We start from the raw sequence: 16,360 nt of genomic DNA on the forward strand, positions 1-16,360 counted from the left end.
TGTAACGCGAACAACTATATGGTGGCGATCAGCGACAGGACCCGCACAGAAAATAAACCGCATACTTCACCGCATATAAGCCGCACAACGAGAACGCGTCCACCCGGCGGCCGTTATTTCCAGACGAGTGTCCTGTCAGGCGTTCGCGTTGAGCAATGCTATTTTCCCGCGAACAGCCAATGAGGTCGCGTAAGGGAAATTTGATGATGGCTTCTTCATTGCTGCCCCTAAACCTAACGCAATAATGACAGTCGGGAGGACGCAGGCTGCCGGCTCAGCGCCCAACCGTTACCTGCAGCGTCGGCCAACGTCGGGCGTATGCGACCGGCGCTAGGAACGTGATCGTCATGGCCCTAGGCAGCTGGAACCGGTGCGGCGGGCGGCCGCCAATCTTCGAGTACTATGTCACCGAGTTTCCGCTGCCTGAGGAAGGAAACTTCAGGGCGATATGCAAAGTTTGCAACACCTCCATCAGCGCGTCCCGCCGAGCCACATCGAACCTGATATCACACATGAAGGCGAGTCCCTCTGATGCGTGCAACGTTTGCCGGCCTGTCGGCGCAGCGCGGCCGTTCCTCGCCCCGTAGTTCGGCTAGGGAGCGTCGTTAAACAGCCGCTTGTATAAATAATGACATCATGGTCTCCCCCGGCGTCTGGCGCGCGCACCAGACATCTGGCAAGCTAGGCACCCGCCTTGTCGTTTTTGGTAAAGTCCTGCTGACAATCGCCTACGCCGAGCGAGAGCGGATGAGTCGAGCAGTTGCGGTTGTTGACGTAAACACAGGAGTTCCTGCCTCTGCGACGCAGTAGCTGCCGCGGTGGTCTTAATTAATTGATGCACCTTTGTCTCTATGCGTCTCGGATTTTGTATTTTTCTCTCCTGTCGCGCCCAGCCGCACGCGTTGTAATAGTTTGATAGTTTACTGCAGTTCGCTCATCGTTAGCGCAGGGAAGTTTCCTTTGCGCACGTTGCGGGGAAGGTCTTCACCGCCTGCCCGCTGTGGGTAGCGCTTGATGGTTCTTTGATCTTGGTAACTGCGGAGAGGCAAACCTGTAAACGCGAGAGCCCGAATGTCTAGAAGAGGCTGGATAGTAATGTCTTTAAGGAAAAGGCACGTATCTCAGGGACGCTTATAGGTGCAGTTGCGATCGACAGGCAGGCGTGCCGCGACATTTGGTGCTCCAATCGATAGTATAGTTTTAATTAGTTTTGCCTAATTATCCTGTCTGCTGGCGCAGCGCAGCAAATACCGCGTTAATTACGGAGCGGCGTAATTGAATCCGGCGCGTGCAATTCACCGATCCCCGCCGCCCTCACGCTGTAAAGAAAATTAATTTACCCCGCAGTTCTTTTTCTTCCACTACCGTCGCTTTTCATTCTTTGGTTATGCCCTTGGATTATTAAAATAAGAATGTTTAGTGTGAAACTGCCACACAAATCATAGGTTGCAATTGCCACTGTAGCCTAACTGCATGTATATGCATTTAGGGAGCTTAGAACTTTGTGCATTTGAATATTATTGATATTTGTGTGACAACAGCACATTTTCAAGTTTGATCAAAGCTTGACTGATCAAGTCCCATTGCTACCCTTCAATCTCATATATAGCCGATGCAGTCAAACTGCATAAATGTACTTTTAGGTAGCTCATACATTTTGTATTTGAGCATGACTTTTAGTTGCTTTCTGCTTCATAACACCAGCACAATTACAGTTTTTATCAAAGCTTGACTGATTCTTCAATCCCTTCTATAAGACTCCTAGGCCCACATGCAACCAATGTTCCAGTTTTTTTTCAATCGATGTGTGATTTTCCTGAGCACCAGTATCTAGGCAGCATGCGTACAGTGTTCATTTTATATCGTGCTACTATTACTTCCATATGCTTGTATGCATGGTGCATGCATGCTGCTATTATCATCAAACCACAAGTAGGAAAATAACCATGAGTGAAGGCAGTGTACCAGTGTTCATAATAGCAGATGTTTCAGCAAAGTGTCAAGGGGGCTATCAACAGGCAAACAGCCCATGCTTCTTGAAATTACTTTCGATTTCTCAAACTACGCTGCTGCACAGTCTTCCTCGCAGATTGTACTTCCTCTGTCTGATCTCCTGAAATTGTCAGTGTTGCTTAAATTTATGACAGCACCACTTGATGCACACAATCACAATGTTGTCAACATATCCAACTGCCTTTTTGCAGGGATTTGTGGGGTGCTGGGTCTTGTGCAGTGGCAGCTGCCTCTTTCTGCTTGGCTGCAGCTGGTGCTGCTTTCAAGCACTATGTAGGAAAATGATTGTGCAGCACCATGTGGCTACACACACCTTAGAAAGGACGGTGCCTGCGACTCCATGGCTCAACATGTGCCGCTCAGCATGTCTGATGTTGCATAGGATGCATAACTTCCAGATACATAGCTTCGCTCCAACCTGTGCATTCTATAGGTCACAGACACACAACTATACATCCAAAGAGGGAAGTTATAATAAACTTGTGAAATGCTCATATTAAGGAAATAACTGCAACAAATTCCCGATTCCAGATATCTTTTGCTGTATGGTGACTGCAACAACATGTGGTCCAGATCATATCATGGTAGGCAGAGAACTCATGTGAATGAATACTGAAACAATTCACACTACGAAATAAGCAATCGTTTGCCACGTGCTGTGGCAAACGATTAGTCAACTCTTATGTACTAAAGCAAGAACACCAGACAAAGTTAATGTGCCATCTTTGCAACTTTTTCTTCTCGTGCAGCGCAAGCACCCTGGCGTGTATCATGACAATGGCAGCGCTGGCCGGATGATGGACGTGGCCAGCGTGCCCCAGCTGATGGGCAGCAGCGGAAGCAGTCAGCTGGGCTCAGTGCAGCAATACGTAGATCAGCGGCAGCAGCAAGTGACAGATGCACTGGTCAGCCTGCTGGCAGGCAGCCTGCTTGATCCAGGCATTGTGGACACGCGTGAGTTCCGACGCCTGCTGAGCCTGCTCGACTCGAGCTACGAGCCACCCACAGCATCGCAGCTGGTTTACGGGCTGCTGCCTGGCCGCCGCTGGGGGCTGCAACAGCGTGCCATGCTGCTGCTGGAGACGGCACAGAGTGTTGCCCTTACACAGGTTTGGAACAGTTGTTTGTCTTGTAACACTACGAATCTCTAGCACGTGGTGATGGTGATGGCGATGATTCATTGTACAAGGAACAAACCGACCATGTAGGATAGGCCACAAATAGATTGGTAATATGATTCACAAAAATTCTCCCTTTGTTTCTTCTTTTTAACAATGGCCTGCTGCATGGCATGTTTCTTAAAAAGTTCTGCAGGTGGTTTGTGGGTGCTACAACAGATATGTCATGACTTATTCAACTTGCCCTTCACCAGATGACACTTATCAATGACTCATTGATAAGTGTCATCTGGTGAAGGGCAAGTTTAATAAGTTCATAATGCTGTGCTCCCGCACTGCTGTATTTATTTCATGGACAACTATGCACCAATTGTTGGAAGTATGAAGGCAATGTTGCACCATCAGACCTCACTTGAGACAACGTACCACTACCAGTGCAGCAACCTAGCTCTCCACTTCTTTGGAACACTAGGAGTATCACAGGTGCCTACCACCATAGCTTAGATAACACAAATTCCACAGCTTGAGCGTGTATAAACGTTAAACTCTGGTGAATGTGAAAAGATGCTAGTAGGAGCGCAGGTGAATGCCTTGATGCTAATGCGTTACAAAGGGAGTAATAAGTATGTAAAGCACTTTGTTTCAATGCACAAAATGTTAAATGGTGGATGGAGGTCGCTCTAAAAGTGGCACTATGACACGATACCAACTCGCAGATAGCTTTTGGCTGTAGCCCAAATATTGCAGCTTGCGAACACGATCAATCTATCATCAAGTCCCAGCATTCATTATTGGAGTCGCACAAAGTGGCAATGAGCACTTTGCATCATTGTGAATGTATTAAAAGGCTCGTTTTAACTCTTGCGCACCTATTGCGACAACCGATTAAATCATAACACAGTGTGCATGTGTGTCATAAAGCAGGCTGATAATGGTCTAGATGTCACATTTGCTTTGAAAGTTGACCAAGTCATCGCAGCGTAGACGCCAAGAAGAATTCCTCTGACAATTGGCTCTTCTGCTCGTGCTTCACCAACTCCAGACGCTGCACTTCCAAGTAGTTGAGCTCTGTTTGTGCTACCCTAATGGGGCATACAAAATTTCTCTTTCATTACCTGCAGCTGAACTGAAAAGGTGCATTTAAAAGGCACAGGAAGCTTTTAGCAATTATAGCGTGGTCAAATTGGAAAAAAGTTAAATTACTTTCACATCAACAGAATTCAGGTGTGTTTAACTTATTGTGCAAGTGCATACTCATTTAGAGTGCGGCCCTTAAGTGCCTGTTCCTGTGTTGTGCGTCGGCGTCCTCGGCGTAACCTAGTGAACGAGCACAGCGAAGGATGAAAGAGCGAACATGCAGCGCAGCAGGCGATGAAAGGCGCGGATAGTGAAGATAGTGCGAAACGGAGAGCGGAGGAGGAGGGCATAGCGAAAGTGTGAGATGAAAAGCGTAGTGCCGCGCAATACAGGCTCTGTGGCGACGACCACTACAAGGTAGCGCTGGAGTAGTGCATCGTCGTTTGTTTACCTATGATGCCATCAATAAGGCATGCAGTGAGCACTGCATGAGCAGAGCTCTGTCTGCGACGGCTGCTGTGAATCGCACCACACTTCACTTCATTTTCAGTGTGCCACACAAGACGGATTGTCTGTGCCATCCAAGCTACTCATAACGTTTTCTTCCTAATATAAACCGTGTACCTACAGTAAACCCTCGTTAACTCGAAGTTGTAAAATCCGGGAAAAATTTCGAGATAAGCAGAGTTTCGAGTTAAGAAAAATGCCGAAAATTTCAGTGACCGGGTCACTGAAAGAGCCAGTGATAACCAGCACTGCTAACAAACGCTCCACAGCACGAGGGGAGCTTTTGCAATAAACGCAGAATTCCCAGGAAAAACTGAATTTTATTGTTTTGAAAAGAACTTGGTGATGCTTGCCTGCTTGGCGTTGGCATTCGGCGCGAGAAAAGCGTCCTCGAGCTGCTGAACGCACCGCATGAGCCGTTGTTCACCGCCGCTGCATTCAACTTTGTTGCGGAGCAAACGTAGCAAGTTCCTTGTTTCTGCAGTTGTCGGCACTTCTCTAGGTGGTTCTTCGTCAGCGTGATCGCCGTCGTTCACTGCCATTTGAACAATGTCGGCGTCGGACAACATTCCGGTAATGGGCACGTCAGACTCGTAGAGCGCGTACTCTTCAAATCCGATTTCGCCGTCTTCGGCATCGCTGGCGCAGCCGGCAGCTTTGCGGACTTCGTCGCAAAGTTCATCGCAATCACTGAACTCTTCAGTGTCTGGCTCGAGCGATTTCTCGGCGCGCGAAAATCCTGCGTGCGCGAAACAATTGGCAATCGTCAATGGACGTACTTGGCGCCAGGCTTCGGCGATCAGATGGACTGCACCCAGCAAATCTATTTCGTACTTCTTACCACTGTCGTATGAGCACAAAATGCGGTGCAGGAGACTCTTCCGATAGAACTTGCGAGCAACCTCAATGACTCCTTGGTCCATCGGCTGGAGCACGGACGTCATATTAGCAGGCAGGAACTCCAGCGTGACTGCCTCCAAGTTGTTGATTTTTCCGTGGCCGGGGCAGTTGTCCACAACGAACAACACTTTCCGGCCGTCCCTTGCCATTTTGCGGTCAAGAGCACGTACGTACTCTTCAAAGAGCGCTGCAGTCATCCAGGCCGTTTTATTGGCGCGGTAAGTCGCATCTCTCGGGAGCCGTGCATTTCGGAAGCACCTTGGATTGAGCGACTTACCGATAACAAGCAGCGGCAGTTTTTCATCGCCGGTGGAGTTGGCTCCGAAAAGTATCGTCACTCGGTCTTTGCGCTGCTTAGCGCCTGAGCACGCTTCTCCCTTCGGCGTGTATGTGCGGCTGGCAGCATCTTATAGAACAGTGCTGCTTCGTCGAGGTTGAAAATGTCCTTGTCCGCATAAGCCTTTTGCAGCGCAGCGAGGCGGTGGTTGCGCCAGGTGTCTGCAGCCCCTTCATCAACAGTACCGCTTTCGCCGTGGATAGGCTTCGAGGCCACGTTATTTCTTTTTTTAAATCGTTCAAACCAGCCATTACTGCAACTGAAGTCTGTGTGGCCCATCTGCAACGCCAGAGCGTCTGCCTTCTCCATCATCATTTGGGTTGTCACGGGAAGGTTGGCTGCCCTGACATTCCGGAGCCACAGCATGAGTGCTGCTTCGACGTCCGGGAATTTCGAGGTCCGAATCCGCTTCCGCTCGCTGGAAAAACTTTGCTCGAAGCCATCGAAGACCTTCTGCCGATTTTTTAAAACTGTCGAAAGCGTCGACAAGGGGATGCCGAATTCTTTGGCGATGCTTGTTTTCGAACTTCCCGCCTTGTCCACTTCCTTGATTAACGCGACTTTTTTCTCCAGCGTCAGAGACTTACACTGCTTGGGGCGGGACATCGTCGTCGTCCGTTGACCACACACCACACTCACAACAAAAAAAAATTGCAGTCAACGCGTCGTGCGCACAGCGCGACGAAACAAAGAACAGAATCGCACACGCACAATAACGTCCGCACGTGCGAAATGCGGTGGCACGACTACCCGATAAAACCCATGAGCCCCCGCGCGCAAGCGGCGCACGCCACGTGACTGCTTCCAAGGTTACTTGACGTGGTTGACGGAAAACGGCTGCATCCGCGGGAATTTTGTATTCGCCCTTCGATCGTGACCGCGTTCGGCACTTTAATAGGAACCAAGCGCTCGCTCGGAGCCTGTATCACCTTTTGGTAACGGCCTTTGCCTTCAGCCGTCCCGGTCGAAATTTCGAGATATCCGTATTACGCCCGAAAAATGCTTCGAGATAAACGGATGCGAATACATAACACCTATGGGTGGGGAAGGCGCGGCGTGGAAAACTTTCGACTTAACCGATATATCGACATATGCGAGTTCGTGTTAACGAGGGTTTACTGTATATAATCATAATGCAATATATTTACATGCATAATCTTTTCACCTATAGAGCTGCACTCAAATTTCACATTAGGGAGTATAGTAATTGTCGGTGAATTTCTTGCTAAAATGAGCATAAGAGAAAAGTAGGGGTATGCAAATAGTAATCTTTCAAACCATGTCAAATAACAATAGCAGTTGCATTGAATTTTATTCGAGAATTAAGGGGCCCCTCACTAGGTCTGGCCATTTTGAGCTGACAAGCGCAGTGTATACAATGCGCACTAACAATCGTGTCTGCTAAGTATTATATCCCTAAGTGTTGCGGAAAGAGTTTAATTTTAAACCAAGTGCCGCTTGCCCTCCTCGTGGGCGCCGCACTTCCAGCTGGAGAATCGACGTGTATCATGCAAGTGCGCCTACGTACATGGCAGTGCTGTGACTCCACTCATGGTGACTTTGAGAATGATTGAAGGCAACATCAGTTATTCGTTTAATCTGTTGCTTCAATAGATGAATTAAAGGTTAGAGAAATAATAAAACACGCAACCCAAATGTCTGCATGTTTTCGTTTTACTTCGAGAAGAAAGGCGGTTAACCAAGGGGCCTGATCTTTATTAATCATATCATGAGAAGCCAACAAACAAAGACACCAAGGAAACAAAGGGAAAATTACTTGGACTTACTAATTGAATTAAAGAAATGATAAATTAATGGCAATGAAAGTGGATGAAAAAACAACTTGCTGCAGGTGGGGAACGATCCCGCATCTTCGCATTACGCGGGCGATGCTCTAACCACATAAATACCCAAGAAAGTGGATGGGGAAACCGTGCCGTGGTAGCTCAATTGGTAGCTCAATCTATGCAGGCACGTATAAAATATGTGGCAATGTTCATTGTGCACAAGGGAATGAAAGTGTGCAAGTATGTCATTCTAATGGCACTTCTCTCTTCTCCGTGCACCTCTCTCAGGATGTCTGGCTCGGATCCACATCTTGCGTGAGTGTGTCGGCACACTTCATCCTCAACTGGCGTCTGCGCACCGTGTTCCTGGCCGGCCGCTACTTTGTGGACGCTGACCCTGCCGAGAGCGTGCAGCAGCTGATGGCCGAAGCACTGGCGCAGTATGGGCTGGGCGAGAAAGTGGCGCATGCGGCTGTGTACGCTGCGGCGGGTGTGGTTCGCAGCTTTCAGACGTGCCTCCCCGGTTTCTCGGCCTGCGAAGAAGGTGCTGCTTTGCCAGGGTCAGCAGGGGCTCTGCCAGGGGCCAGCGACGGGGACTGGAGGCCTCTGCCAGGCAACTTGCTGAATCTGGACTCTAAGGACCTTGGGCCACTCTTTGTGGAAGGTTTGGGGTGCTTTGCAGAAGCGCTGCAGACTTGCGTGGCTGATGGCCTTCTAGATGACCTTCACCTTGAGGCAGCGGTCAACAAGGTTGGTGGGCTGCAGACGTCGCCTTTATTCAATTTTGACTGAGTGCGCGTCTCCACCACCTCTCCCCGGACATTTATTTAGTTATCCAGAAATATACCTTTACGTGAGCCAATGCCATCTTTTATTGTGCCGAATATGAAGATGGTAACAGATCATATCCTTGCAAAACATATATTAAGCTGGATTCACACTACAGACGTGATTGCAAATGTATCAGTCACAAGACATATGACATACATTGGATCACTCCACAGCTGTACTCTCAGTAGTTCCTTGCAGCACAGCGGAAGCTACAGGCTTCTTCGGCCAATCAGGGATATAAACAAATCAAACGTGCTCTTCCACACCCTGTCGTCTGCTAGCGGCGAGCACTGCAGTGCAGGTGGTGGCAGCATCTACTAAGATTGCAAATGCGCAGCGAGATAAGTTGTGATAGCAGCGGTAGAAAATTTTTTCCATATTTGCTCTCACATCGTAAAGGCATGCCTCTTGAAGATATTTCAAAATACAGAGGAGGAGGAGGGTTGACGAGACTGCAAAAGCATTGAGTTAAGAAGGAGCTCTCAGCCATTGTGTCGCCCCGGATGGTGGCGACACAATGGTCCTTTGTAACAATGGTCCAACTTGATCCTTTTTGTAATATGAACTTGTACATGGTGTGCTCGCTGCCATCTCTAAATGCAGCCGTTTTCTTAATCAGAGTTCATGCAGGTTTACCGCACCCCTTCTACACTGTTATATGCATGTTCAGCGCCAACTTATTCATTTCTTTTGAGTAGATGAGCAGCTTGGAACAATACCACACAAGCAAGTTGGTGGGTGCCATTTTCCAAAGGACAAAGCACTAACCAGGGGGGTGTCCTCTACGATGTTGTGGCATTGCCGACTACACATATAAATTTAGCCACTGTCAAATCATGTAATTGCTTGCACTTTTTAAATACAAATTAATGTGTGTATGGCAGCGTAGCATAATTTTTGCTCTCTGTGCATTTTCACTCGAACAGTAGAACTCTATCTTCAGTATCATAAAGCCTCTATAACTATTTTATTAAAGAATGAAGCAAAACCGCGCAATAAACTGCCCTGCGGCCTGCAGAAAAGCTTCAAAGTAAACACTTGCCAACAAGACCACTTGCCAAGGCCATTTAGTCGTGTAACAGGTCACTCATGTACTTTAGTTGGCTATTGGCGTGGCAAGTAGCGGCTGCGATACTAGCTTTTCTAGATGGTGCTACCATATTTATCAATTTCACTTAAAAACTGGCTTGTTTATTTTAAATCCTTGAATCTAAGCCAACCGCAGGGTTCTGAATGTCATTATCTGAAAAAAAAAAGAGAGAGAGAGAGAGACTATCGGCCTAGATTCTAATACAGTAGAATCTTGGTGATACGAATCTCAAGGGGAGGCGAAAATATTCGTATCACCCGAAATTTCGTATCACCAAAAAACGAGCGTAATCCGTCCCGAAACCATGAAACACGCACAAAAAAAAGAACATTTATTTACGTGGAAACAAGTGACGTATGTCCTTCTGAGTCTTCTCCGCGAGGTCGGCCAGGAGAGAATTTTCGAAGCTGAAGAACTGGGCTGTAGTGTTCTCACGCACAGTCTCGGATGTCACAGCACGCCACAGAATATCGAGAGTGTGCATAGTTTCAGAATATTGCAGAATATAGAGAGCGTGTGCCCGATCGGTTGGGTTGGCTGGTTCGCAGGGCGAATGGACCAATAAGCAGCTGCTTTAGCCTCGGGCAACAACAAAGTAAAAAGAAAAAGGCGGAGGCCACCCCCAAAAACAAGAGAGAGAGAGAGAGAGAGAGAGAGAGAAAGCTTCGCTTGCCTCGTCAGCCTCTCTGCTGCCACGGAATCCCAAAGCGGCACTGGCGCACGCTGCGCCGTTGGCGGCTCGACGGTCGCGGTACTGAAGTTCGTATCACCCGGCGCGACGCAGAAAAGTGTTTGGAACATCCGAATTTTGGCCCATTGTACACAGTGCATTTCAGCGGGGGAATTTTACGAATTCGAATCTCACCGACATTCGTATTAGCCGGGTTCGTATCACCGAGATTCTACTGTAAATACGTTGTTTGTACAAATTTACTGGGGCAACCCAGCATTGTACTGATGCTGCAAGCATGAGCAAGTCTACCATGGCACTTTTTTTTTTCCATCGTAGCTTTCATTCTATAGCATATGTTTAAATAGAGAAGCAGTCACAATGCTCAGCTCAGTTCGCTTACTTTAGATTTCACACCTGCTCCTACTCTAATTGCTAAAGCACAGCTGCAAAGTGGCTATTTTGCAGCACCAGTTCTTAATGCCATTCAATTTCATGTACTGCAATGTTTATATCTCTTGAATTCATACACATGTCCAGGTCAGTGGACTTGTTGAGTTGGCTCGAGGATTGCCACAAGGGACTCTGGATTCAGTCCGCCAAGCGGTCGAGTCTGGCTGCTCCACTTGGCACGGGCAGCTGCGGGTGGTTCGCGCCACCGCCGGGTCGCCCCTTGAGGTCTTGCAGGGAGCCGCACCTGCCCTGGGCTTCACACCCGATGACCTTGAAACTCTTCGGGAACTCTCCGAGCTCATGGAACCTTTCGAGGAAGCCTTCCACCTCAGCCGTGGCGAAGGCCGTATCACAGCAAGTTACGTGGTGCCTTGCATCCGCGGGCTGCGTGCCCACCTCGAAGCAGCTCGGCCTTTCCGGCTGGTGTCGGCCGCAAGCCGCCTTGCCGCAGCCCTCACCACTCACCTATCCAAGTTCGAAGGGAGTGAGACCTTCGCACTGTGCTCCATGCTAGACCCACGATTCAAGCTTCGCTGGTGTGCACAGGAGGGGGAAGAGCGGCAGAGGTTCACAGCACTGCTGGGCACCAAAGTCCAGGAGGCAGACGGTGACCGAGACACGACATCGCCGCCTGAGTGCGACGAGCCCCCGTGCGAGCGCCGCCAGAGCAAGTTGTTTCGCTACATGAGCCCAGGGGGAGGGTCCTCTGCCGAGGGTCCTCAGCACCAAGCTGCTCCCCAGTGCTGGGAGGTGAGCAGCTACCTGGCGACGCCGTGCTTGCCTGAGACGGGGTGCCCCCTTGACTTTTGGCGCCAACACCAGGGTCAGTACCCAAAGTTGGCCCAGCTGGCCTGCCGGCTTCTGAGTGTGCCTGCCACGGCGGCGCACATCCTCCGCATGTGCCGTGTGGGCGGCAAGGTAGCCAACCCTGCCGATTTTCGGCTTAACGGGGTCACATTCGAAAATCTCATGTTTGTCAAATGTAACCAGGGTCTCAGGTAGTTAGACCCATCATTGCTTTTTGAGTGTGCTGTTGTTTAATCCAATGCATACCAAGTATCCCAGTGGTGTCCAGCATCCATTTTATTAACTGCAGCCCAAGATCCAGTCATTGCTTCACAGTCCACTTGGCCTGCTTTCATTTAGGTGCTGAGCAAATGGGAGTAATTGAGCTTTGTCAACTGCGTAAGCCCAGTGGTTGGGCTTCATATGCAAGATAGAGGTGAAGGTTGTTTGTTTGTCAGTGGGAAATGTGTTTTTATAGAATGCTGTGACACACCTGTGAGATTTTAAGAAGTGCAGCTTTTTGTCCCTTGTCTTTCAATGGGGCATTAAACTAAGGACTCCACATGTTACGAAGCTGCGTTTACAATGTGGTTAGATCGCCTGAACACACAATGTTACCAGAGCCTTCTATGCCAGGTCCTGTGAGTTTTTCTAGTTGTCCTGACAGTGCTGAAGTTTCTTTTCCCCAGCCATTTTATCCGACAGGAAATGACGTTGCTAATAACACTTTACTAGAACAGCAGTATATGGTTCATCCAACGCTTATAATTTCTCTGATTGCATACCTGTATGCCTATGGCCTGACTGTTATCACCTCTTCTACTTTCTCATCCAGCAAGTCTCGAATTTTCCTTCTCCTCCATGATGTCTGGACTTTCCTCACCAGTGCAACATGTATCTTGCACACTGGTATCTTTTGCAACTGTCACGCTTGATCCTTGTTTGTGGGCCCTATTCTTACCACTCCCAACCTGTGCCGAGTAGTAGCCATACACTGCTGTCGCAGTAAGTGTTGTAAGCAAGTAGCAAAGGAACTACTACACCCGCTGACAAACCAAGAATCGAGTACAAGCGCCTCCCACAAAATTGCACTATGCTTAACCGTTTATGCTTCTCCATACCAAAACGTAGCTCACAAAAGACGCCAACGTTGGAAATACCGCATTTTCCGGAATAGCCTTCACCCAGTGTATAGTCTGAAAAGGCCAAATTGGCTTAAAATAAGAAGTTTATTTAGATAGTCTGTGTCACTGCATAGTCTGCAGGGATGAACTTCAACTGAAAATTTGATTTTTAGCTTGTCTGCAACCAGTATTGGGGGTGAGGACATGCCGTGGCGACTGAAGGACTTGTAAAGTTGGATCACGTCTTGGAGTGTCTGATTCATTGATATCGCTTTTTTTTTTTTGCACCATACGGCCGTGGAATTTCGGCTGGTCGTACTAGTTTTGTGCAGCAGTGCTTATTCTGTGTGAGAATGTCCGGTGTGTCTCTATGCTAGTTAGGGCCAGATTTTGCTCTACGTACTACTGCAGAAATAGAAATCACGGTAGCCGCTACACAAGCTCTACGGTTGTTAAAGCCCGGTGACAAACATTAAAGTGTGCATATACGTGTACAAAATAGCAAATCCAACTTGCAAGTTTGAAGCAGTCAAATACGTCAAGCCAGCTACATGTGTGCAACTAGTAATGCAGCCAGTGATGCACGTGGCACAACATATCTCGTAAATTTACGGCCCTTAGTCAGTTTATGTCAAGGAATCTTGTAGATGTTCAAGATTTATTAGTATGCTTTATTTTGTTTTGTTTTACTTTCTCACAGAACGCACGTGCACTCGCATCTATTGCAGGGTTCGCACTCTTTGGCCATCTGCATGCCATGAAATGTGGCTCCATTGTTTGCATAACTCAACACTGCAAGTATCTTCATCATCTAACAATCTCTGCAGCAGAATTTTAGTTTTCTTCCCCCCCCCCCCCCCCACCCCCACCCCCAGTTTTATCGGCCATACAATGTGAGGCCTGCGGGATCAGCATGCACCTTTATCGACCTGCATAAGAAGCGTATCGTGCCGCTTAGTCCCACAGTGTGTCTGCTTGTAATGGGACATAAAGGGACCCTAAAGCACAACTATAAATCAATTTAGACTAATGAAGCATTGTTTGAGAACCCTGCAGGCAGTCATTTAAAAGAAAAGTAGTTGGATTATTAGATGAGAAAATGAAGGTCCAAGTATCAGTATTTGAATTTCACGCCGAAACCCCAGTGCCGATGCGTCAGCGTGACGTCAGGGATACCAAAGTATGCTTTCGCATTTGGGCTGCGTTGGCTGAATAAAGGTTCCTGAAACTTGCCATGTTTAATATTTGGTTCCTTTAGAACACAATGTAGTCAATCTGTACCACTATATATAATTAGTAGGGCCCAGAAGATGCCATCAAAATCCAAGACGTCACAGCCCCCAGGTGCGGGAACTTAAGTAGGCGTCGCCACCCGTATTTCGTTCTTGCGCTTTTTCTGGCTTACCAAACGTCTTATCGTTGTAAGAGCGGTGTTTTTGGTGATGTAGAATGGTCATTTACTGATGTAGAAGAAATCATTATTCACTATAGTGTCCCTTAAACAAAAGGGCACTTATGTAACGAGTATTAGGTACTTATAGGCAGGTGTAGATGCACTTTCGAGTTTATCCGCTTTCTTCCTGAGACAAAAAACAGTGGCAACACAAAAGTGAAAACGCACAACACCTTGACGTGAGAGCAGTGCAGTGAGAGAGCGTGGTTCGCAGAGTTTGAACCTGTGTCTCATTCACATTCATCCGAGTGCGCGGTAACGCAGATGAGAAACCTTGCTGTAATTTTCAGTTTTGAGTGTAGCAGACGCCAGAAAGTAACCAAAGAAACAAAAAAGCACGAAACTCTGAAGTGAGCCAGAGTGTGCTCGTATTTTTGTTTTGTGCTGTAAAGTTTACATAATTTCATCTCCTCCTTGTATTATGTAGTAGTCAAAGCCATCTTTACCTGCACTGCTCATGAAAAAACAAGCCAAATGCTCCCCCCCCCCCCCCCCCCACTACGGCAAGCTATCACCAACTGTAGCCTGGCCATGTTTTTAATGTTAACAATTTTGGACAAGTTAATTTGCTTATACCAACATTTCAAGGAGGGATCTTTAACCCATCCAGGCTGTCGAAAAAGTCTCTGACCAGTTTACGTTTGCATTGACCTCGTGCCACTACGTTCTAAACAGACAATCTGACCAAAAGAACAACAAATCCTGACCTTAGGTGGATATATTCTCCAATGAGCATGCTAAAGAGCTTCTAAAAGGCTCTGGGCAACTTGTTTATGTTCTGATAGGGCAGGCGGTACTGTTCAACAACAGTTGGCAACATTTGTGAAGGATCTAACTAAAATAAACCTCCTAAATTGCGGGATAAAATCACCATCCTCACACTTGCCATGGCGAAGAGGTGTCACGTGATCCAACTTCCTGCACAAGAACAATTGCAGTACCAAAGCTGCTAGTGGTGGCCCTCGCACCCAATATAGTAAGTAAGAAAAATTATATTGAGCCAGTAAAAGCCTGGGTCCCTTATCGGACTGCATATAGGAGTCAAATCTAAAACCTGTCAGACTCGCTCTCATCGGGGCTGTCAGGACAAAACAAGTCAAGAATGTCGGATTGTCAAGCTCACAAATCCAAGCATTCAAAGGTAGCCACTTCCAGTATTGCTGGCAGCATTCATTCACATATCACAAGCTGCCAATACGAGCTTGAAAAATTGCTGGCGCATAGCGACGATCATTGCGGAGCTCCTTTCGCTATATGATTTGACATGGGTGAAATTGGAGGTGCAGCCTGGCCTCCTTTTCTTCAATGCACTTCCGAGCTTTAAAAAAAAATATATTGTATAGCCTGCACTCATACATAGTCCTCACCCCACGAAATTTCAACATTTATAAACTTGTATAGTCCGGAAAATACGGTAGTTCACCTCTGAGCTAACGTAACTGGCTGCTGCAGCTACTACAGAAATTTTCCTCAAGCTGGACAGTGGTGTATCTGCCATTGCATTTTTAGGTTGCCAGTGACCTTTTTTTTTTCATAGGCATGCACATGAGACCGCACTCTTTTATTTAATGCTAAGTTTCTATGTGCACCGTATGACGGCATTTCATTGCTAATCACCCTTGGCACTTTTCATGATTGCTATTGCATCACCGTTGAAGCTCTCTCTTGACAGTCAACAAGAGGGTGCAAGTAGAGTCGCAAAGAGAAGTGACTGTAGCGACTGATTTTTGCTAAGGTTTCCTGGACTTCCAGAGAGATAGACAGGTCTCCTTCCTTTATTGTGTCTGTATCTAGGCCTCTGTGAATATTGTGTTATGGCTTTTACTTTGAAGAGGTAAGATGGGAGATGACCTGGTGAAAGAATCTCAAGTGCCACAAGCTTTTGCAGTGATGCGACAAGCACAGCGCTGTTATGAGCTTCCCTTATGAAACCGATGCCAAAGGCAACTGATGCAAGAAACAGAATGCATTCATTAGTACTGTGAAACGTGAAGGTTGCACCTTTTTATGCATGCAACCTTTTTCGATGGCCAGTATTCAAACCACATAGTGTGTGGTGTGCCATATGGCACTCTTGTACATATACAAATGTCGAAGGACTCTGCTGCCCAAAAGACACGTGTTGTGCTTCAGTCTTATGACAGCCACCAGGAAAATAACTTGATATACGAGTGTTTGTCGAGTGACAGCATGAATGAGAAAGAGAAAATGCAT

General features: G+C 47.5%; 2 protein-coding genes across 3 annotated transcripts in view; one reads left to right on the forward strand and one right to left on the reverse strand.

Moving 5' to 3' along the window:
- The window catches only part of LOC126521915 (uncharacterized), a 227,000-nt gene that overhangs the window by 181,051 nt on the left and 29,589 nt on the right, over positions 1-16,360 (reverse strand). The window lies entirely within an intron of this gene.
- LOC126521925 (uncharacterized) lies at positions 148-13,551 on the forward strand. The gene is made up of 4 exons (XM_050170672.3): positions 148-518; positions 2,763-3,122; positions 8,028-8,489; positions 10,871-13,551. The coding sequence occupies exons 1-4, from the start codon at positions 348-350 to the stop codon at positions 11,783-11,785; spliced, it is 1,908 nt and encodes a 635-aa protein (XP_050026629.1). The 5' UTR covers positions 148-347; the 3' UTR covers positions 11,786-13,551.

The sequence above is a fragment of the Dermacentor andersoni genome, chromosome 6, assembly GCF_023375885.2.
Source record: "Dermacentor andersoni chromosome 6, qqDerAnde1_hic_scaffold, whole genome shotgun sequence".
NCBI lineage: Eukaryota > Metazoa > Arthropoda > Arachnida > Ixodida > Ixodidae > Dermacentor > Dermacentor andersoni.

What these genes read in the sequence shown, in the direction of transcription:
- LOC126521925 (XM_050170672.3), top strand. Translation starts at nt 348, where the DNA reads ATGGCCCTAGGCAGCTGGAACCGGTGCGGCGGGCGGCCGCCAATCTTC. An exon ending in AGAGTGTTGCCCTTACACAG is followed by an intron (nt 3,123 to 8,027) that starts GTTTGGAACAGT and finishes CACCTCTCTCAG; the next exon opens with GATGTCTGGCTCGGATCCAC. An exon ending in TTGAGGCAGCGGTCAACAAG is followed by an intron (nt 8,490 to 10,870) that starts GTTGGTGGGCTG and finishes ACACATGTCCAG; the next exon opens with GTCAGTGGACTTGTTGAGTT.